The following is a 17,370-nucleotide window of genomic DNA, read 5'->3' as shown; positions in this document are numbered from 1 at the left end:
GAGTTGGGGGTGTTTCCTGTGCCCCTAGGGAGCCATTTTAGGTAATTGCTCCAGGAGGGTCTCACGCAGCAAGGCTGCAGAGGGAATACTGTGTGCAGACTGGGAAAAAAACTGGCTGCTTTGCCTAGTTATATATTCCATATACATATATGCATATATATATTTGACAGATTATGGCCAACATTCGCAGCATGAAGCCGCCCCTCGCAGCCCGGCCCGGCTCGCCGCTTCCCCCTGGAGGCGCCGGGCGGCCTCGCGGCGCCGCAGGGAGCGGGCGGCTGCCTGGGCACGTCGCGCCGGCCAGACTGGGGCTGCTTCTCCTCACGGGCTCCCTCCCTTTCCCAAAATGACTCGGTAAGGAGGCATTTTCACCTCAAAAATAGGTGACGGCGCGTGAGAGGGCGACATTTTTTGGGGGAAAAAAATATAAAACCCGTAATTTTGGCCGAGCCACCAGAGGGGGCCCCGCGGCGCCTCAGCGGGGGCGGGGCCTCGCCTCAGGAGGGGGGGGGGGGCTTTCACGGAGGGGGTGTGGCCTATTTCCCCGCCCACTGTCATTCTCTCCGACGTCATCGGCGGACGTCATCGGCGCGCGTCGCGTCACGTGGGCTGCGCGGTTCCCCGGCGAGGCGGCGGCCGCTGGGCGCTGAGGCGGGTCCTGGGGGCGGGGGGCGCCATCATGGAGGGCCCCGCGCTGCCCATCGCCGGCTACCGGCGGGCGCTGGTGCAGGCTGTGAGGGAGCGGCCCTTCCTCATCGTCACCGGCGAGACGGGCAGCGGCAAAAGCACGCAGCTCCCCAAGTACCTCTACGAGGCAGGTAACGGCAGCGGCAGGATGCCCTCCTCACCCCCGCAGGGCCCCGAAATGTGGCAGGACAATCACAAATAAAGACAAATAAAGGGCTCCCGTTTCCTCAGGGAGGGCTCGGCTTCAGGCTCTGTGGTGCAGCCACACTCCTCTGCGTGTGTTAGGAAGAGGCGGGTCGATTAAAACATTTAAACTCAAATTCACACATTTGTACATACGCATTCAGGCAAGCAGTGCCTCCATTCTCCCTGTCTCTAGGCCTTGCCAAGCACGGGGCCATCGGCGTGACGCAGCCGCGGCGCGTGGCCACCCTCTCGGTGGCGCGGCGAGTGGCCGAGGAGATGGGCTGCGCCCTGGGGAGCGTCGTGGGCTACCAGGTCCGCTTCGACGACTGCAGCTCCGAGGTAGGGCTCCGCGGGCCACATTCCCGAGGGCAGATGGTGGTGGCAGCGGGCTGCACATCCGGTTTTAAAGCCATCCCATTTGCCGGTCTGGTTGGGATGCTGCCCAGTTCTGTTTTCCAGGGCTTGCTGTGGGGCATTGTGGAAGATGGGCTGGGCCGTGGGAGGCTGCTGGTCCCAGACACTCTACTGGCAGGGTGAAATATATGCAGCCCCAGAGCTTTCGTCCTGCTCTTAAAAGCTTCCAAGCGTTAAGATTTTGTTCTTTCCCAGATGCTGAGCATTAGGTGCATTATTTGCTATATAAAGGGATATGTCAAATACTGGAATATCTCTGGGCTCTTTGGGAATATTCCCTGATCTACCTGGGATCTTAATTAAATTCTTATTTTGCTCTGTGCTAAGAAGCATAGCGGGGTTTGTAAAGTGCTTCTGGTACTTTTGGTTTTAGCTGATTTGTTGCTCTTGTTGCTGTGAACAGCTGGGCTATAGCTGTAGCTGTGTGTGTCAGGTCGTTCCCCTGATTAGGTTTTTTTTGTTTGTTTTCTGAACACGTTACAGCGGAAACACTGTCAAGTGCCCTAAATTCCTGTGATATAATCTAACAGAGTGCTCTAGCTGAATATCTGATTTCTGCAGAAATGTTTACTTGGATAAAGTATCCAGGACATCAGCTGAATGTCTGATTAAACCTTTCAGGATACTGCAATCAAGTACATGACTGATGGCTGCTTGTTGAGACAAATATTGGCAGATCCTCTCCTCAACAAATACAGCATCATCATTTTGGATGAAGCCCATGAGCGGAGCCTCAGCACAGTGAGTGTTGCCTTCTTAAATGCAGCTCCTATTGGGTATTGCTGAAGGAGAAATTGTAGTTATTGGTAAAAAATAATAAAGATGCAGCACTTGTCCCTTCTGGTCTAGCTTCCGTTTAAGGTTATTCTGAAAGTAAAATGTTGCCTGTAATACTGCTGGAACTGCTGTAGCTATTTTTGTTTTTCAAGACAGTTAAAACTTGGCATTGATGCTTTTCCAAAGTTTCTGAAAGTTTGAAGCCATCATAGTGAACACAAACTTTCTGAAATACTTTTTGTAAGAACATCTATCTCACTGGAAGGTTCAGTGTTTCATAGGGTGTGTATACCCTTGCAGGCAGATTATGCCTTTTGGGGTCACAGCAGTATCTAGACTGACCTGCTGTGTGTCAAAAGCTACTGAATGTCACTGTGACCCCCCTGGAGCAATCAGGGTGAGGCTCAAGTTGACTTTGTCCTGAAGAGACTTCGTTCATCTGTGTCACAGCTGTTGGATGGGGAAGACTGAATTTTACACTGTAAAATAGTATAAAAGAAAATTTAAGTCATAACTGTAAACAGTGCAACTGAGGACTATGGAAATTCAGTCCAGTACTGTACACTGGACAAAGGCAGTGACTTTTTAAATAGCTCTGAGGTAACTTCTTACAATTGGCTTGGCCTTGAGAATATAAGAACAAAAAGTGAGAAATGTAAGTTATGTGGATTCAGTTTACAGGCTACAAGAAGAGCTGGTGAAGCATTCTGGAAACCAGTTAGGAGGTTTACATGTTTGTGAGAAGACCAGGATAAAGCGTGTGTGTGTGTGAGCGCTTAGGCCCCAAAGTTGTAATTTTTTGTCATTGCTAAGTCCATGGGATATAATCAGTCTCATATATCATCGGGCACTTCTAGGAGAACTGAGATACGTATGTGAGTTGCTTCTGTTTTCTTTCAGGATATTTTATTTGGTTTGTTGAAGAAACTATTCCTAGAGAAGAAACCACTGGGCAGGAAGCAAGACATGAAACTGGTGGTGATGTCAGCTACCCTGGAGGTAGACAAGCTCTCAGAGTTCTTTGGACACTGTTCAGTGCTGCATATTCCAGGAAGAAATTATCCAGTCCAGGAGATATTTTGCAACCTGATTGGCCCAAGAAATACAGGAACCTCTGCATATGTTACAGAGGTAGAGTTAATTTTCTTTCATTTCTGTATTGTGTTCTTGGCTTGATTATCATCTGTGCAAGAACACAAAGTCTAGCTGTTGCCTTGCTCTGTTGTTAGCATATTTGCAGGATATGGCAAAGAATTTGTTTTTTATGTTTTAGGAAGAGGAATTCAGTTTCCAAGTCCAGCTGCTATTTGCTTGTTTGTTGCTCGTTTCAGGCTATAAAAGTGACATTGAATATACACTTAAATGAACCAAGAGGGGACATCTTGGTTTTTCTGACAGGTGAGAATTTCTTTCGTTCAACAACCGATGATGATTCCAGGTGAACGATGACATTGCCAGCAAAACATCTTTCCAATGACTGCTTGATTTGTAACTAGTACGCACTAGTAAGCAGTGAAGGAGAATCTGCAGATGGACAGAAACAGTCCTGTTGTGAAGTGACACCGTTTAGAGCATGACTGAATGCATCAGTGCCTATGATAGCAGAAGTGAAAATATAAACTCAAAAGTTTTTGGGTGTATGTCTTTTCTTCTTGTGCCGAATTACATGTGTATTTGTTTTGTCTTTGTTTTTATTTATTCAGGAAGACAAAATTTCTTTAACTGCAAAAATTAAGTAAACTATATCAGTGCGTGGGTCATTTACCCAAAGCAATATATGATGTTTCTGTGCAATGCTTGTTTACTGAGAAACCTCAGTGAGAGGCATTTAGGAAAGATGGAATGTCAACACCTAAGTGTAACTCTCATAAATACCATTTTATTCTTGCACTGCTACCGGTGGCTTGGTAATATTGGCAAAGCAATCTTATTTAGAGATGTTGCAAACTAGAAAGGCAGAGTTACAGCTAAACAGGTCACTGAAATGCTTTTTAATGTTTTTTTAAGGTCAAATTGAGATAGAGAAAGCTTGTGACTTACTCTTCCAGAAAGCAGAATCTATAGATTACCGGTATGAAGTACAAGATTCTTCTGTTGAAGGCCTGCTTATCTTGCCGCTGTATGGGTCTATGTCAACAGGTAAGATGCGTATAATGAATATAAGAGAACTTAATTCACATAAATGTTAGGAGAGACTTTGTGACCTTTACTGAATACAGACACTGTGTTTTCAGATGGTCTTGAATCTGACGTTTAAATGCCTGGTTGCAGCCTGTAAAATGCCAAGAGGGTGAATTAGCATTTGTAGGAGCAGGGCAGTGGTTTTAGTCTGAAGATGCTTGTGAGAGGGGAGGCTGGTAATGATCTAAGAGAGAGTGCAAGCCTTTTACCTACTCAGAAGAAGAATTTCATTTCATCAAGGTGTAGCTTTTTTCTTAACACTGTCATAAGCGTTAGACTGATGGCTAAGTTTTTTTTCTCTTTCTTTCTTTTTGTCGCCGTTTCTCAGAAGCTATTTGATTTGAATCTTTCTATACACAAGATCTTTTTGCTGTAGAGCCTTTGATATTTTTAAGTGTAGTATTTTAAAGGAGAAAATTTCAAAGGATAGTTGAATATCCACCTCGTTTGTTTTTTGGAAGGTCAAATGAATTAATGGAAATTGACTGCTAAAACCCACTGAATCCTTTATGAAGATTCTGTTAAGACCAGGCGTCTTGTTTGTTTTCTTAGCTCTGTATTTAGGAAACATCTGGGAGGATTGGCCTTTCTTCATCTCAGATTTTCCTTGAAAGGGGGAACAGTAAAGAGAACATTCTGTGATTCCTGACATCCGCTGAAGTAATAGCTGACCTCTCTTTTGAAATATTTTGTGATCCGTTTTCTAATATAATTCAAACCAATTTTATTATGCGTTTAAGTAAGCTTGTTCAGTGTTAGAGATGTGGTTTGATATCAGGTATTGTAACATAATTGATTGTTGATGGACAGCCTGTCTGTCATTTTAGATCAACAGAAAAGAATATTTCTGCCAGCTCCTACAGGCATTAGAAAGTGTGTGGTATCGACAAACATTGCTGCAACTTCTCTGACAATTGAAGGAGTCAGGTATCATTTCCTATCCTTCATAAAAAAATTGTAACAGAGAGAATAATTCAGAAAGTTCTACTAAATTTGGAAAAGCTCTTCTGATTGCTAATATGCCTGCCCAATAAACTATATCTTCTGCCTGCTTTTATATTTGTAGAGGATAAAAGGCCTAGACACTGCTATATAGTCTTACAGATGGAGCCTTATTGTTGATGGAGCCTGATTTCAAATTAAAACCCTTTATCCCAGCTCAGTTAAATCACTGTAATTTCTTTGGATGTGGGGGGTGTTTTCCACAGCATCCCATAGACTGGACAGTTGCAAGGCTGCAGCTGGCCAACAAAGCACAACTGCCTCCTCAAAGTGATGCCAGGGAAAGGGTGTTCTCCTTGCTCTGATCATAAGTGTGTGGCTGTTGCCCCTCTGCCTATTCAGACCCATGGTATTTTCCCTTCTGAGTTTGCATCTTTTTCAGATACGTGGTAGATAGTGGATTTGTGAAGCAGCTGAATCATAACCCCCGAGTTGGCTTGGACATACTGGAAGTGGTTCCCATTTCAAAGTAAGTTTGAAATGGGTGTTTTGCTTATTGTTTCTGGGAGTTGATCTGGTAAGATTGTGTATCACTTGTCCTTTAAAAGAAAAAAAAAAAAAAAAAGGAGATTGGGGAGATAATGGGACTTTTAGACTCTTTAATTTTAAAGGATTTTGTTTTCTGCTGTACAGGAAGTATTTGGGGAGGTAGAACTTCTTACAAGTTATGAACATTAAGAGGAAATTAAAATGTACTATCAGTAGTCTGGGGAGTGGCTCACAAGTCATCCTGTATTTGCTGACTATAATAGCCTTATTCAGAGAAGTTTTTAAAAAACGTTCCCTTGCGGAAAAATACTCCTTCATTCTGTTAGCTCTTGTATAGCTGGATTTCTTAACTGCTAATGTTAGGTCTTAGCTGATATGTTAAGTCTCTCATCCACAAACACAAAATTGCTGTTATTTATCCTAGTTGCAGCGTGCTTGTTTGAATAATGTAATGGATGAAGGAGTTTATGTTTTTTCCCTCCATTTTGCCTTTGGCAGGAGCGAAGCAACGCAGCGTGCTGGCAGAGCAGGCAGGACATCATCTGGAAAAAGCTATCGGCTCTACAGCCAGGAGTTCTGGGAGCAGTGTATGCCCGACCACACGGTGCCCGAGATCAAGAGAACCAGCCTGACGGCCGTGATCCTGACCTTGAAGTGTCTGTCTGTGCACGATGTCATCAGGTACCTCTGCGGAGCGGGGAGCAGCGCTCTCCTCCCGGGCCCAGCTTCCTGCTGCCAGGAGGCAGGATTAGGGCCCCGGCCAACCGTGACAGTTCCATACAACCCGCTCGTCAGCTTTTCTGCTCTTCTCCCGGGAGTCCAGATTGGCTCTTGAGCTCAAGTTCATTTTGTGGTTCTGCCAAAACTAGCTCCTTATCTTCAAAATTAACTGTGACCTTCGTTAATAATATTCCTTTAAAATACCAATATTTGTGTCCCAAATGCTTCCTCTGTGTTTAATATTTGGTTCATATAAGGACAGAAAATGCAGCTCACCTTTGTGCGTGTGCCTTGCTAAGATTTGTCATTATAATTCTCTACCATAAGGCTATGTGTTTAATAATACCCCTATATACTCAAGACATATATATTGCTCTTGATCTGTAACCATTACTGAAAAGTTACAAGAATATTTTACTGAACAGAGAAACTAACAAAACAAACTTGAATCTGCCCAGTGAGGTATTACCTTTTTTTTGGAAATCATTATTTTTTTTTCCCTCAATAGATTTCCCTATTTGGACTGCCCTGAGGAGAGACTTATTTTAGAAGCTCTCAAGCAACTTTACCAGTGTGATGCTATTGACAGGTAAATACAAAGAAATGTAGTCACTACAGGAATTTAAATCTAATGGTTCAAGTGAACGAGTGTTCAGGAGTTGTTCATGTGGGCTAAAGGACTTCCCCAGCAGCAGAATATGTTTCTTAATTTGACCAGGAAGTTAATTACTGGCTTTTAAATATACTCTGGAGTAAAATTAGGATTAGAGCGTGGCTTAGGACTTGGTAGATAGAGATTAATTTCTCCACATTGCCCTGAGTGACCTTGGACAAATTATTTCAGCCCTCTGCAGTGTAATTCCCAATCGCAGATCACACGGCCATTGTGACCATTAGACACTGGCTGTGAGGCCCATGCAAGGACTCGGGACAGGAAGAGAGATCTTATCCTAAACTTCCAGGAATTCTTCTTGTCAAAAAAAGAAAAAAAAAAAAGAAAGAAAACGCTCTTAATCTTAAGCATTCAATGTACTTAAAAAAACTACCTTGCAGTGCTGTGAAGCCAGCATAAGCAAACTGGAGGAAGGGCCCTTTATCTAGTGCTGCTTGCTTCGTGTTTGGTGCCTTTCTGAGCCCACATGCAAACTACATGTTGGCAGAGTACAGAGGGGATTGCTTCTTCTCTTTCTCCATATACTGACTTGGTGTGTGCAATTTATGATTTATATATAAATATAGTTCTGTTGAGTCATATTTGGATCTTTTTCCTGGGATAAGGAGAGGCCACGTGACAAGACTGGGCGAATTCCTGGTGCAGTTTCCTCTCCCTCCCAACCTGACCTGTGCCATCATAAAAGCTGCTTCTTTTGACTGCGAAGATCTACTGCTTCCCATAGCAGCCATGCTTTCTGTGGAAAATGTATTCATTCGGCCAGGTAGGAAGTCCCCTAACTCAAAGCAGTCTCGGGTAGGTTGGGAATTCTCCTTAGACTGAGGCATCCCAGGCAGTGATAACTGACTGTTCATTCGTTTCACAGGCAGAAGCTCTATTACAAGCCTTTGCTTGAGAGAAAAATAACTGCTGTTGGGGAGCACACTGGTGTCCACTTTTGGGCCCAGTGCTGATGGGAGACCTGAGTGTTTGACTCAAATTAATGCCTTACACAATATATTGCAGCGTGAGGAAGGCTCTTCAAGTGCAGTGCCTTGTCTCCCAGAATACCTCTTAGTGGATGTATAGGGGAGAACATAAGGTGAGGACATGTACACGTGCATGGGACTTTGCCCATGCACTCATACAGGTTTGCGTGGTCTTGAAGTCAGGGCCACATTGAACACTAGCAGTTGGACAGCAGCTGTCCCAAAAACTTCAAAATGTTACTGAATTAGGTTGTATTTGGCCCAAGACTGTGAGCTGTAAAGCTACATATGGGTGGACTAGTGGATTGCTGAGAGCTTGTAAGGGGAAAACTGTTAAGGGGGGAAAAATACAAAACCCTGAACACGCCACAACAAGCTGTCTTGCTGTTGGCATTTGCTTTGGTCCAAGTACTGATAACAGAGGCCTGGTTAGATTTGATTTTAAGGAATGTGGTTGCATCTGGAATGGCTCCTATGTCCAGTGACTATATAAATAAACAGATAAGGCTAGTTACTGTGAGAAGCTCCACCTGCCACTGCCTCCCTTTGCAGTGTTTTTATGACTGAATAGAAAATGTAATTCTGCTGTGGGTTCAGGGAATCACGTTTTGCTAGTGGGAAGCTCAGTCTTCTGAGTCCTCCTTCCCACCTTCTTTCCCTTATAGCCACTGCCAACCTCTCAAGCTGAGAACAAAGCTGTGCAGCAAAATCTTGTGGGGGAACTTTGTCCTTTCTAGTCACTCATTGGCTCTTGCCCAGTTAACTCTGTAGTCTATTAACTCTATCTGTTAGTTTAGCAGCTGAGGACACTGCTGACAGTCTGTACTGACAGCCTGGATTCTGCTCTGGGGTCTTCTTGTTCCCACAAACATGTGTTTGCTTTCCCATCCTCCGCCTGGCAACGTGCCCACGCTGTCTGTTGGTGCATCCCTGCCTGTAGCTCTCCAGCAGCACCAATGTGTTAGGACATTCCCATATATTAGGATACAAAGGCAGACTCCCATCCTAAAGACACTTGCTGTGTGCAGTATGTTTATGAACATATTCTTACTTCAGTATTAGTAATACCTGCAAACCTCTGACCTCATCTGCAGTGCTGCAGTGTAGTAGTTTGGCCTTTGCAGACACATACAGACACATAAGAGGAATAAATTGTTCTGGGGAAGACACTCTTTGTTCTCAAAGTGGTTCTTCAGAACTTGGAATAACACATTGGGAGTGTTACTTCTGGGTAGTACATGCCTAGCATTTAGTAAAGGGGAATTTCCACTAAACTCACCAATCACATTTTTTTTCCCAGAAGTGTTTTATTTATTTAAGATCTCTGTTACAATGGCACTTGAGTGGTAGGGCAAAGGCTGAGTTCAACAGATTACATGGTGCCATGGTGGGATGATTTCAACAATCCGTTTTTTTCTCCTGGGGTAAAACTTTCACTTGATCCCTGAGAACTGTTGGTTTAGAGCTGCTGTTCCTTTATCTTTTTCATCATTGTTTTATGGCTACTCTGAACTGATTGGGAGAAATAAATTCGTAGTAACCTTCTCCATCTCTAGTGCTGACTGAGATTAATCAAGGATTTAATAGCATCTACATATTCTTGTCTGGCAGCAATAGAAGGGGAAAGAAAAGTGTAACTGCAGCTGTGGAGGAGAAACAAATATAAAAATAACATGAATAAAGAGCCAAGGCTGACAATCATGCTACAGAGAGATGGTAATAGAAAATGAAGCAGGAACAATGAGTAAAAAGGGCTTTAAAGTGAACTATAACTTGTTTTCTCAGGTGAGCCTCAGAAACAGAAGGAGGCAGAACTTCGTCACGAAGAACTTTCCTCTCAAGTGGGCGGTTGCAATGACTTTGCAACCCTCTTAAATATTTTCGAACAGTGCAAATCAAGGTATAAAATGATTCCCTAAAGTAAGTGGTTTTGCATGGCTCTCGACTTGCAGTTGCTGGTGCTTTTTTAACTGTATTCCATAGGTACATGTACCCCTACCTAGCTGCAGATATCTTCCTTGGTGTGACAGAGAATTTCTATCAAGACACCTATTATGTAAACTAACAAAGTAGCTGCCTGTGTAGGTTGCCTTCTTTGTACGACCATAACAAATAATAGAGGCAACTTTCTGCCTTCAGCTTACAAAGAGCTTCTTTATAATACCAGTATTTCTGTCCTCAGCAAGTCTCCTTCAGCTTGGTGCCAGAAACACTGGATCCATTGGAGAGCTTTAAAGACTGCTTTTAGTGTGGAAACACAACTTCGGGAAATAATCAGTAAACTGAAACAGGTGAAAAATCTGCTTTTAAAATGTGATTGAGTTATATAAGCTTGTATGTAAGACATGCTAGAATCCTGGGCCTTTTCCAGATAGCTGTTGTCTTTCTCAAGTAGAAACTAAACCAGCTAAATTTCTATTACAGTATCCTTGCTGTAGCTTATGTAACTAACAGAGGTGTGGTGAGGGTAATGAGCAGAAAGAAGTTTTCTTCCTTTCCTCACGGCTTCTGTGAGGTGTGGAGCACAAAACTTAAAATCCCTGGGGTGCAGGGAGAGTTTATTTTTTTAATCAAAGATCCTAATTCATGTTGTTTTTTTCCTTTTCTTTACATAGCTGCCAGACTTCCCTAGAGAAAAATTTGAAGGCTCCAGAACTGAAATACTAAGAAGATGTCTGTGTGCAGGGTACTTTATCAATGTAGCTAGGAGGTAAGTAATGGAGTTTGCAGAACAGGATAGAAAAGATAGGATGTTGTTGTTGTTGTAGTACTTGCATATTGAAACAGAATAGCTAGACTGCAGTATTTTAGTTTTTCTATCTATGAAATGAATTTCAACGCGATAAGCAGTTGAAGTTGTTGCGCTAAAGTGTATTGAAGGTGTCAAGTGATTATGAGTACCAAAAAGACTAAAAACTCAAACCCTGTTTATCATTGCATAGCTAGACCTACAAGGTTACTCTGGTAAATCAGAAGGATATATTTTATTCCTCATGTTTTTTACATTTATTTCTGGAAGAACTTTGCCTTACTTATATGTTTGAGCATTGTCTACTATGTTGCTGCTGACTTGCTTCGTTTATGTTGTTGTCTAATCACAGCAAAGTTTGTTTCAGTCTATATAAAAATTTTGCTTTTTTTTAGGTCTGTAGGCAGGACCTTTTGCACAATGGATGGACATGGCAGCGTGGTCTGTATTCATCCTTCATCTACAGTAAGTTACTGAGTTACATTAATAAAGTAGCAAATGATCTGCAAAAGGAATAAGAGGAAGTTCACTGTAAACTTTTCATCTTCTGTTTGATTTAATTTATGGCCAGGAAAAACACTGGTGCAGTGTCACTAGAGTACAGTATTTTTTGAGGATAGGGAAGAGCCTTCCTTACCTCTTTGCATTTGGGTTTGGCTTAGAGGTATGGCATAGACTGAGCTCTTTCTCTGACTTTCTTTTGATTTTCTGTGCAACTTTAAGCAAGTCATTATGCCTAATTTTCCCAGTCTGAGAATTTAGGGTAATGTCAGCTTTACCTGACTTTAACATCTGAAGCATTGGGATACTGCAGTGGATGGTGCTCTAGAAATACTGAAACACTGAAATACTCTTTCTATTTTTCAGTTATACAACCAGGAAACTCAGCTCGAGTGGATCATCTTCCATGATGTCACAGTGACATCCAAAATCTACGTCCGGACAGTGTGTCCAATTCGCTACGAATGGGTCAAAGACTTGTTGCCCAAATTGCATAAAATTGATGCATATGAACTGAGCAGTGTGGCACGGGAAGAAGTAACTGAAGAGGAAATAACCAGGTGGCAATTCAGAGAGGACCTTAAAAGGCAATATGGTAGGGGTACTAGGCACCCGTAGATGTGGATTGGTAGTTGTGGAAATGTGTGTGTGTGTGTGGCACTGAATGGCATGGCTGTGTGGTAGGAGGTGTTAATCCGAGTGTGCTTCCTCGTGCTCTGTGTAGCCCGAGTTGTTTTCACATCTTACCACAGCTCTGCAGGTCTCTCCTGCTGCCGTGGCACCGTGGGGAGTGGTGGTTGTGAACGAGTTCTTGTTACACTCCCTCTTCTTCCAGGGTTACTCTAGCTCACAGCAGAACTTAAATCAGCCCTGAAGACCGGTTTGGAGTCTAATCATTATTTAGGTTTGGGAAGGGTATTTCTCCTCTAGCTATAGAAATTATTAGTTGCTAAGGTAATGCCATCCTGAGAAAGTGAAAGAAGTGCTGAGGGCAATGAAAAAAAAACAAAAAACAAAGAGAAGTATCACATATTTTGATGGGTGTCCTTTTTTCTGACAGTGAGTTTACCATATACTTGTCTGCTTTAATTAAAAGAACTGGTGCATGCTAACTGATCGAGCCACTTGGCATTCTTTGGATTCTTCTGTCAGCAGGTTTAGGAAAGCAGCCAAGTATTCAAGGGGCCTCTCTACTCTTGAGCTGACCCTTCCAAAACATTAATTTAATGTCAGTGCAAACAGTGGCAGTGCAGATTCTCTTCAATTTCACTGCCACTGGATAGACTCTTGTGCTCCAGCAAGGTTCTCCTCTCTGTGTTATTGCGTAGAAAACCAATTGAAATGGTAAAAAAAATGAATTGGATTTGGTTATAAATTTGCTGGAAAAGATATTTCCATTATTGGATAAAGTAGGGAAGCTTCATCTGTTAGTTTATTTTAAATCTGAGGAACTGAGGTTTGTTCTGTATCCTGCTCCCCACTGCCCTCCTTTTTTTTTTTTTTTTTTTTTTTTTTGACTCAGTGAGCATTGTAATTGAATGTGAGACTAATAGTGACCTTACAAATGTTGTGTGTCTGTGAGCTTCATAAACAATAGGTGGCTGAATAGCTGACAAAGGTTTAATTTTTGCCAGTGGCAGGAAAGGCTGCAAGATGAGCTGAACTCTTATTTGTCTCCAGGAGAGAATACTTACAAATCTTTCAGATGTCAGTGCTGATTAAATCTCCTTCTTCCTATCAAAGAATCCAGCACCAGAGCCCTAGGAACAGGCTGCACTAGCTGCATCATTTACCCAATACTTCATTTTTTCGTAGTTTCTGTTTTATGGAAAATCATTCAAAGACTATCTCCTGCTTCTCTTTCCTTCTGGGAGAAGCAATCCCAAGGTCTCGGCTCAGCAAGGGGCAAGAAGGAATGTGTATTTCTAATAGTGTCTGATCTGGAGTATTGACTTTTCAGATTCCTTTATCTGTGTGCTGTCCTCCCTCCTTCTTGTTTATTCTCAGCTTGCTGTCTGTTCCCAGTGCTCTCCTCCTCCTGCCTAAACTGGATTTTTTTGCAATGTGTGATTTAGTGAAGCAACTGGTACACAGAACACAAGATGCAGTCTCTGTTGTAAAGCAAACTTAGTGAGATATACATTTAGGGGCAGGATGACCCCAACTGCAAATGTTGACATGGGAGTTAAGGCATAGTTATTTTTTCCTCCCTGTTGTGGTGCAGTCCGTCTTCTCTGAAAGTTGTTAAAATGACTGATAGGTGCTTGAAAAATGCTTAAGATTCTGTGGGGGCTGGGGGAGGCATTTAGCAAATAGGAGGAATTGTAACACTGTTTTTTTTTTTATTATTTGAATAATAATTTAAAAAGTTTTCTCTATTTTCCTTCCACCTCTCAGAAAGAGTCACAGATGACTCGGCAAAGAAGATGGAGAGAAGGAATGATGAAAAATCAATCCTGGACGCCCGAGCTCGCTACCTGGAGAGAAAGCAGCAAAGAACACAGGGTTTAAGTGGCCCACTGAAAGAAACGGGTTAATACTGAGGGCCGCTCTGCTCCTAGTGTGAGGAAAGGCCATTTGGTGCTGCTGTTCTGATCTGTTTGCATAATGCAAATTGATGTACAGCAACGAAGGAAAACTCCTGGTCGGTGGTAAGTTTGGCTGCCTGGGCACACAAACACGATCCCTGCTGTATTCAGCAAGGAGAAGTTACCAAGCCAAGTTTTGTTGCCGCGTGTCACGGGCAACAACTTACTGACTCGAACGTGGGTGAAGACGCGGCACTTGCAGTGGTGTCAGTTCTGTGGCACTTAATTGACTTAGAAAGGTCTCAGAGGTTCTGGGTGCCATTATCAATAAAATTTTCTTTAAAACAAACGACAAAACAACCAACCAAACAATTTTTTAAGGGAGCGGAACTGTAATTTTTAAATCCGTTTTACTATGTATGGTTGTGCTTATACAGTCTTGGTGTGCTAACTCGGGAAAATATGTAGGGAATCCCCTTTTAATGATGGAACCATCAGGATCTAAAATCAAAAATACATTCGCCACAAGCATTTTTGGTGGCAGACAGTATTGTGCTGTATCGTGTACGGTGCTGGTTCTGGGTGAATCGCTCTTTGTATGCAAAGCATTTTGTAGATGTATCTTCACGTTCCTGCCAACAATACACCTTTTTTTAGTCAGGAATGACTTAGCACTGCATGTTGTTTTCTGCTTGGCAAAAAAACAGCTTCTTAGCCAGGTTGCATCCTGCAGTCCATCAGCAGGCTGCTGCCTACTGTTTTCTTTTTTTTTTTTTCCTGAGTTTAGTGGCTGCTATTTTTTAAAATATATGGATTTTGGTCTGAAGAATGACCATTCCTAATTTGTATAAAGAATACATAAAGGAATAAAGAAATTTTAGCATTATTCTGACTCAGGTTTAGTAAAGTAAAGAGTTGTGACTCTTTATCTTCTTATAATTTGTTTCCTTTTCGATAAAGAGATAGTAAATCTCCTACCGTCACCTTAATCATCTTAAAATGCTGCAGCACAGAGCTTGTCCTTCCTGCTCTGGTTCATTTTTACATTTTGTACAGGGCGATTTCTGAAATACTAGAAGAACCTGGCGGTACTTTTCGTGCCTGAGCTGTGGGCAGCAGGGTAGCTCCTTCACGCACTTTCTGCTTACCCAGCTGAAGCGTCTTGGAATTTTTTTCCACGTGATCTTCAATGTGGTCTTGTGCTGTTGGCCTTACCTGGAAAGGACAGGCAGGAATATCCTGCTGCTTTCAACAGCTGCCGTCTCCTGCGGGCATTTGCTCCTGTTTAATATCAGTGCGGTACTATCACTGTCTCCGCTCAAGCAGTGTTGCAAGCAAGCCTTAGCACTTGGTGTAAAATGTTAAGAATCCCTGCTCTGTACTGTGCGGGCCAACCGCAAGCTCCCAAGGCTTAGATTCTCCAGGTTATGCTAAGAATACTGAGGCCCCTTTCTGCGATTAAAGTGTAAAAGGTGAGTGTGGTCTGTGTGTGTTCCGGGTTTTCCGAGGCGGGAGAGCCGTCGCCTGCGGCTGCTGTGCAGGTTTCCGTCATGCAGTTCCCAACTGCAGCCTTGCTGCTGCCTCCCTCTTTTCTGTGCGCACCCAGCTCCTATGGCAGCGAGATTGAGGCCTCTTTCCCAGGGAATGGGTGAATCAAGCAATTTCGAGTTGCGGTCCATCTTTGCAGGAGGTGGCAAAGCCCACGCGTCTTCTGTTGGGCCCTTTATCATCTGTCCGCATTTGTTGCTCGAAGGCCTCTTTGGAGCACCTAGTACTTTTTTTCATTAAACGTATAGTCCGATTTCTGCCAAAGCCGACACATTATCACTGTTTATTTGGTGATTTCTTTTTTTTTGTTACTCCCTTTGCACTGTCATAGCCACCTGCAAGACAGATGCCCTGGATGTGCGAGCAGGAGTTGTGCCACCCACGGGCGCCTGGGGCCGTGTATCTGTGGCAGCTCATCACACCAGTATTGCCTTTGTTTCCCTTAGTAGTGGGTTTTATCTGCTGCTTTTCCCCCTGTGAGTTCTGTGCGGGTAAGAGGGCTCCAAGCTGGTGGTTTGGAGCCAAAAATGATACTACAAAATAACTATGAGATTGCAAAATAAGGGAAGATAAAGGAAAGCAGTAGGGAGGTTTTCTGGGGGTCCCGGCCCTGCAGCAGCTGGGCTCTCTGATTGGAGGGGTGTGTGAAGATGTAGGTGCTGCAGTAATTAAGTAGAATAAATCTTGTTTCTATGGCCCTGGTGCCAACACAGTGAATAAATGGTGCAGGAAATGCGAGGTTTGGTTGTGTTACTCTCCATGTTAACAATGTTACAGCGAGAGGGGCCTTAGGCCCAGGCTGGGAGCTGCACAGGCCGCTGTGGGAGGGAGAGCCCGTCCCCACGCAAGAATTGTCTGGGAGGGGGGAAAGAGGAGAGTGGGTTTTTTTAAGGCCCTATTGGTGCGTAAAATGAGGGGAAAGGGCTCCCTGATGGGGAAAAAAACAGGGGTTTTTGTCCCCCTCGTCGCCATGGCAACCGCGCCCCCGGCCCGCGGAGGGAGACGCGGGACAAGGTCACGGCGGGGGGGGGGAGGGGGGCCGCCACCTCCGCCCCGGGAACGAGTCACCTTGCGGCCCCCTCCCCAGTCACGTGACCCGCCGGGGCGACGAGCGACGAGCGGAAGTGACGCCGCCTTTCGCCTCGGTCGCATGATGTGGCAAAAAAAAAAAAAAAAAAAAAAAAAAAGCCCGGGGCGGGAGCGGTGCTGAGTCCCGAAATAGTCCCTTCCGGCGGCGGATCCCTCCGCCGCTCTCATTGGCCCCCGCGCGGGCGCGTCGCGCCGCCCGCCGCGATCCTTCCGCCCCGGCGGCGCAGTTAAGGCGGGCGCGGGCAGGTGAGGGCAGGCCCCTTCCTTCCTTCCCCCTTCCCGCGGCCGTATCCTTCCGCCGGCGGGGGCAGCTTCCGGATCGCCGCGGCTCTCCGCGCTCGCTGGCCCGCTCCGCCATTGCGGTCCCGCCGCCCGTTGTGCCCCGGACCCCGCCGAGCCGCCGCCGCCGCTCCGGGCCGGCTTCGGACTGGAGCCTCAGTCCGCTACCGCCAGCGCCGCCGCCATGGCCCAGATCCTGCCCATCCGCTTCCAGGAGCATCTCCAGGTAGGCGCCGGGCTGCGCGCGGGGGCAGCGGGCGCCGCCGGCGGCGGCCGTTGGCGGGGGGGAGGGGAGCGGGGCCGCCCGCCCTGAGGCAGCGCCCGCCGCGCGGCAGCGCCCGCCGCGCCGAAGGGCACCTTCCCCCGCGCCGCCGGCCGGGGCCGCCCGCCGGGCCCGCTCCGCGCCGCGCCGCGCGGGGGAGCGCGCTGCCCCCGCCGCTCGTGGCGAGCTGGCGCCGCGCCCGCACCTGCTGGGCGGCGCGTTGCGCTGCGCGGGGAGGGGAGAGCGGCGCGGGGCGGACTGAGCCTCCCCGAGCAGCGAGGCCTTGCGGGAGGGGGGTGCGGGAAGCAACGACGTGT

The 17,370-nt window shown here is 45.3% G+C and overlaps 2 protein-coding genes across 3 annotated transcripts in view; both read left to right on the top strand.

The window, feature by feature from the left end:
- The first annotated feature begins 667 nt into the window (after window positions 1-667).
- On the top strand, window positions 668-14,096 carry DHX40 (DEAH-box helicase 40). Its single transcript, XM_088536186.1, has 17 exons — window positions 668-818; window positions 1,067-1,212; window positions 1,909-2,028; window positions 2,965-3,195; window positions 3,396-3,462; window positions 4,072-4,203; window positions 5,073-5,172; window positions 5,630-5,716; window positions 6,235-6,417; window positions 6,965-7,045; window positions 7,735-7,892; window positions 9,883-9,997; window positions 10,280-10,388; window positions 10,713-10,807; window positions 11,242-11,311; window positions 11,714-11,942; window positions 13,745-14,096. The coding sequence occupies exons 1-17, from the start codon at window positions 680-682 to the stop codon at window positions 13,882-13,884; spliced, it is 2,202 nt and encodes a 733-aa protein (XP_088392312.1). The 5' UTR covers window positions 668-679; the 3' UTR covers window positions 13,885-14,096.
- Window positions 14,097-16,779: 2,683 nt separating this feature from the next.
- Window positions 16,780-17,370, top strand: part of CLTC (clathrin heavy chain) — a 32,094-nt gene continuing 31,503 nt past the window's right edge. The window contains exon 1 of one of the 2 annotated variants that reach the window (XM_088536168.1): window positions 16,780-17,017. In XM_088536168.1, the coding sequence (XP_088392294.1) occupies window positions 16,976-17,017 (42 nt within the window). In that variant the 5' untranslated portion in view covers window positions 16,780-16,975. The remainder of the gene's footprint in view (window positions 17,018-17,370) is intronic. The other variant, XM_088536176.1, reaches the window with a different exon arrangement.

This window comes from Tinamus guttatus, unplaced genomic scaffold (genome assembly GCF_059628265.1).
Source record: "Tinamus guttatus ecotype Peru unplaced genomic scaffold, ASM5962826v1 Tinamus_guttatus_pri_ptg000043l, whole genome shotgun sequence".
In the NCBI taxonomy this organism is placed as follows: domain Eukaryota; kingdom Metazoa; phylum Chordata; class Aves; order Tinamiformes; family Tinamidae; genus Tinamus; species Tinamus guttatus.
Note: the sequence above shows the minus strand (reverse complement) of the source record. Positions and strands in the feature narration are given on the sequence as shown.